The sequence below is a fragment of the Folsomia candida genome, unplaced genomic scaffold, assembly GCF_002217175.1.
Source record: "Folsomia candida strain VU population unplaced genomic scaffold, ASM221717v1 Fcan01_Sc029, whole genome shotgun sequence".
Lineage (NCBI taxonomy): Eukaryota > Metazoa > Arthropoda > Collembola > Entomobryomorpha > Isotomidae > Folsomia > Folsomia candida.
In genome coordinates, this window is record NW_019091221.1 from 1340195 (window position 1) to 1343027 (window position 2833).

The 2833-nt window shown below is 34.5% G+C and overlaps 1 protein-coding gene across 2 annotated transcripts; it reads left to right on the plus strand.

The window, feature by feature from the left end:
* Nucleotides 1–335: 335 nt before the first annotated feature.
* On the plus strand, nt 336–2224 carry LOC110860179. Of its 2 annotated transcripts, XM_035860019.1 has the most exons (5): nt 336–466; nt 1297–1360; nt 1685–1785; nt 1856–1876; nt 1946–2224. In XM_035860019.1, the coding sequence occupies exons 1-5, from the start codon at nt 416–418 to the stop codon at nt 2057–2059; spliced, it is 351 nt and encodes a 116-aa protein (XP_035715912.1). In that variant the 5' UTR covers nt 336–415; the 3' UTR covers nt 2060–2224. The 2 variants fall into 2 exon arrangements, with proteins under 2 accessions (XP_035715912.1, XP_021964929.1); XM_022109237.2 differs by having other exon boundaries at nt 1856–2224.
* The last annotated feature ends 609 nt before the right edge of the window (nt 2225–2833 follow it).

The window sequence follows — 2833 nt, forward strand, 5'->3', positions numbered from 1 at the left end:
CTAATTGCGGACGCTTTATGTACACAAAATTACGCAAATTTAAGAAAATAGTGTATTTATATTTCTAAATCACAACGTGTTTTTGCAAATTATTATCAGGACGATCTGATTTAGTATGAAAAAGTTAGAAATAAATGCATATCCGACGTTTGATGATTAACTACTCATTTGCATAATAACTTTTACTAAGAAATTTGAGTCTACCGAATCCTCTTATCAAGCATTGTACAAACCGCAGCTTCAAATTCTCTGAATTATTGACATCCTGCCCACATTTTATTACTTTTCAGATTGATGCTGGCTCTTTTTCGTTATAATCAATTCGTAACCTCGCTCCGACTTCCTGTCAGTTGGAAATAAATGAAGAAAAACCGCCCTGCTTGCTGGAGCATTTTGGGACACAAAAAAACTTAAAATGTGCAAAAATCCTCGCAACGGTACTTTAGTGGTGGCAATTTGGCAAACGGTACGGAATCAATTTATAATAAAATCGGGTTAAAAATGTGTTCGTGCACATTCAAGGTTAACTAGGTGTTAGGGGACATCCATAAATTACGTAAGGTGAGAGGGGAGACTGGGATTCTGAACTCTAATGATATCGTGTTACAGATGTTTTAAGGGGCGAAGGGGGTGTAGATAATTGCGATTTTTGCATTAGTTAATTTATAGATGGTCCGTTACGCACTGTTTTTACAATGAGAAATCGTAGGGTATTTATCTCCAATTTTGATGGGACTGATTTTATCGGTAATTTTTTCACAAGAAAGAATAAGCGAAAGGTATTTTTGCTTTTTCTATACTATTCACATTTGATGGCGTGGTGAAGGTTGCAAATTATTTTACAGCCGAATTTTGCGATTCTCAAGTCGTTGTAACTTGTTTCTTTTAATTTTAGCGTGAATTCAAAAAATTAGAAACATGTACATACTCTAAGAATTACTTGCTACTTTTAATAAAAAATATTAATCTTGGGAATTTCTAAAAACTTTAATTTTTTTTGGGTTTAGCTATTTTCCAAAATAATCAAAATTCTAAAAACGGTATCAATATCAAAAATCTTGACTTCGAGGAAAAGTTCAAAAAGTTACAACGATTTGAAAATAGGAAAATTCGGCTGTAAAATCATTTAAAACTGCCACGACGAGCTCAAATGTGGGTATTATCGAAGAGCAAAAATACTGTTCAAATATTTTTTGTTGTGATCAAATTAAAATTAGTAATTAAATTAGCAATTAAAATTAGTCCCGTCACGAATGGAGATGAACTCTTTAAAATGTCGCATTTTATGCCCCATAGATTTCTGTACTCATCTTATGGGGATTAATATTTTGGGTGTATAACCCTTGGAATGGGGCATCCTGTAAGTGAATATTACATAGATATTCGAATTTATATTTTTTATTATACATACAGGGTGGCTTAAATGTCACGGTATAATGGAAAATTGTGCAAAGGGAAAAGCCCCTAAATCTCGATTAGCTACAAGATTTTGGATTGAGACTTAAAAATTATTATCAAAATTGGTGGAACACTGATAACAAAATTATTAAACTGTTTAATTTCGAAGACAAAATTTCGGTAACTAATGGAAGTTTGCGAATTTTTCCGATTGACAAATTTTCCATTGTAGCGTGACATTTAAACCACTTTGTTTGTTTTGTATACGACATATTTTGCTTCGCAGATGGTCACAACCACGATCTGGACATTTTATTCTTAATTCTTGGGGTTTCGTCGGTATTTATTGCGCTCGTAACATGCCTGCTTTGGGCAGGATGGAGAATGGTTGGTAATTTTAGGATTTTTTTTAAATTCGGTAATTATTTGTGTTAATTAATCTACACATCCATTTTAGAAACATCTCGGACTGATTAAGGCATGGTTGTACATAAACTACGTGTTGTTTGCACTTTCACTAATTTCCTTTTTGCGGGGCGGACTGCAGGGATTTTTTGGAGTTGCGATCCAATTCTTTTGCATCTTGGCGGTGAAACAGTACGCAAATTTCTTACAGGGTGAGGAGAACAGGAATGGGAACGGAGTTGTTCAAGAAGCTTAGTTGCTTGCGGTTAAATAACATAGCTTTAGCATGTAATTCATTAATGATGTAGATATTTAATCTTTTGTGGAAATTTTAAATAAAATTTTAATGTTTTTAATAATGTTTTTATATAAAAATAAACTGCGGCAACGCTGGGTACACAAGTAGGGCAAAAATGCTGAGAATGCGACACAAAATAAAGATTTGGTTAAAGAAAACAAAGATTGCCGAATCTGAATTATTTAAAAATAACAAAATAATTGAGATTTCCCCATTCTACCTTGTCACTCTGAAGAATCATGCATCTTACATGTTTCACTGTCAGTCTGGTTCAAGCGCCGGGGGATTGGAACTTAGTACCTGGGTAACGTCACCCAAAAGTTCCGATTCCCTGGACTTTTTAGTTATGCAAGTTACAGGGAAACGGAACCCACTTGTCGCAGGAGCTCTGCAATTCAGAGCTCTGCAACAACACGAGTTGATTGATGACTTACTTTAATTATAAATTGATCGTGGGCAACAAAAAAGAACTAACAATTCATAAATTTGACTGCCTACCACGACGACTAAATCCAAAATGTCTGACTCTGACAACGACTAAAACTCGACTGTGTAGAATTCTTCTACCTAGTTATTTACTACGACTTATAACAAAGAGAGACGCGCACCCAAAATCCCACCCTGACGTCACCATGGCAACCACCACCACGTCACGGGGCAATCTTACACGCATATTCAACAATTTACAAAAATACATAAAACAATTTCATAAATACATCATTTTACATTTAA

Excerpts from the sequence above, each read along its gene's own strand:
- LOC110860179 (XM_022109237.2), top strand. The coding sequence starts at position 416 with ATGTGCAAAAATCCTCGCAACGGTACTTTAGTGGTGGCAATTTGGCAA. Across the intron at positions 1,361-1,684 it reads CCCTTGGAATGGGGCATCCT|ATGGTCACAACCACGATCTG; the intron begins GTAAGTGAATAT and ends TTTGCTTCGCAG. Across the intron at positions 1,786-1,855 it reads TTTGGGCAGGATGGAGAATG|AAACATCTCGGACTGATTAA; the intron begins GTTGGTAATTTT and ends CATCCATTTTAG.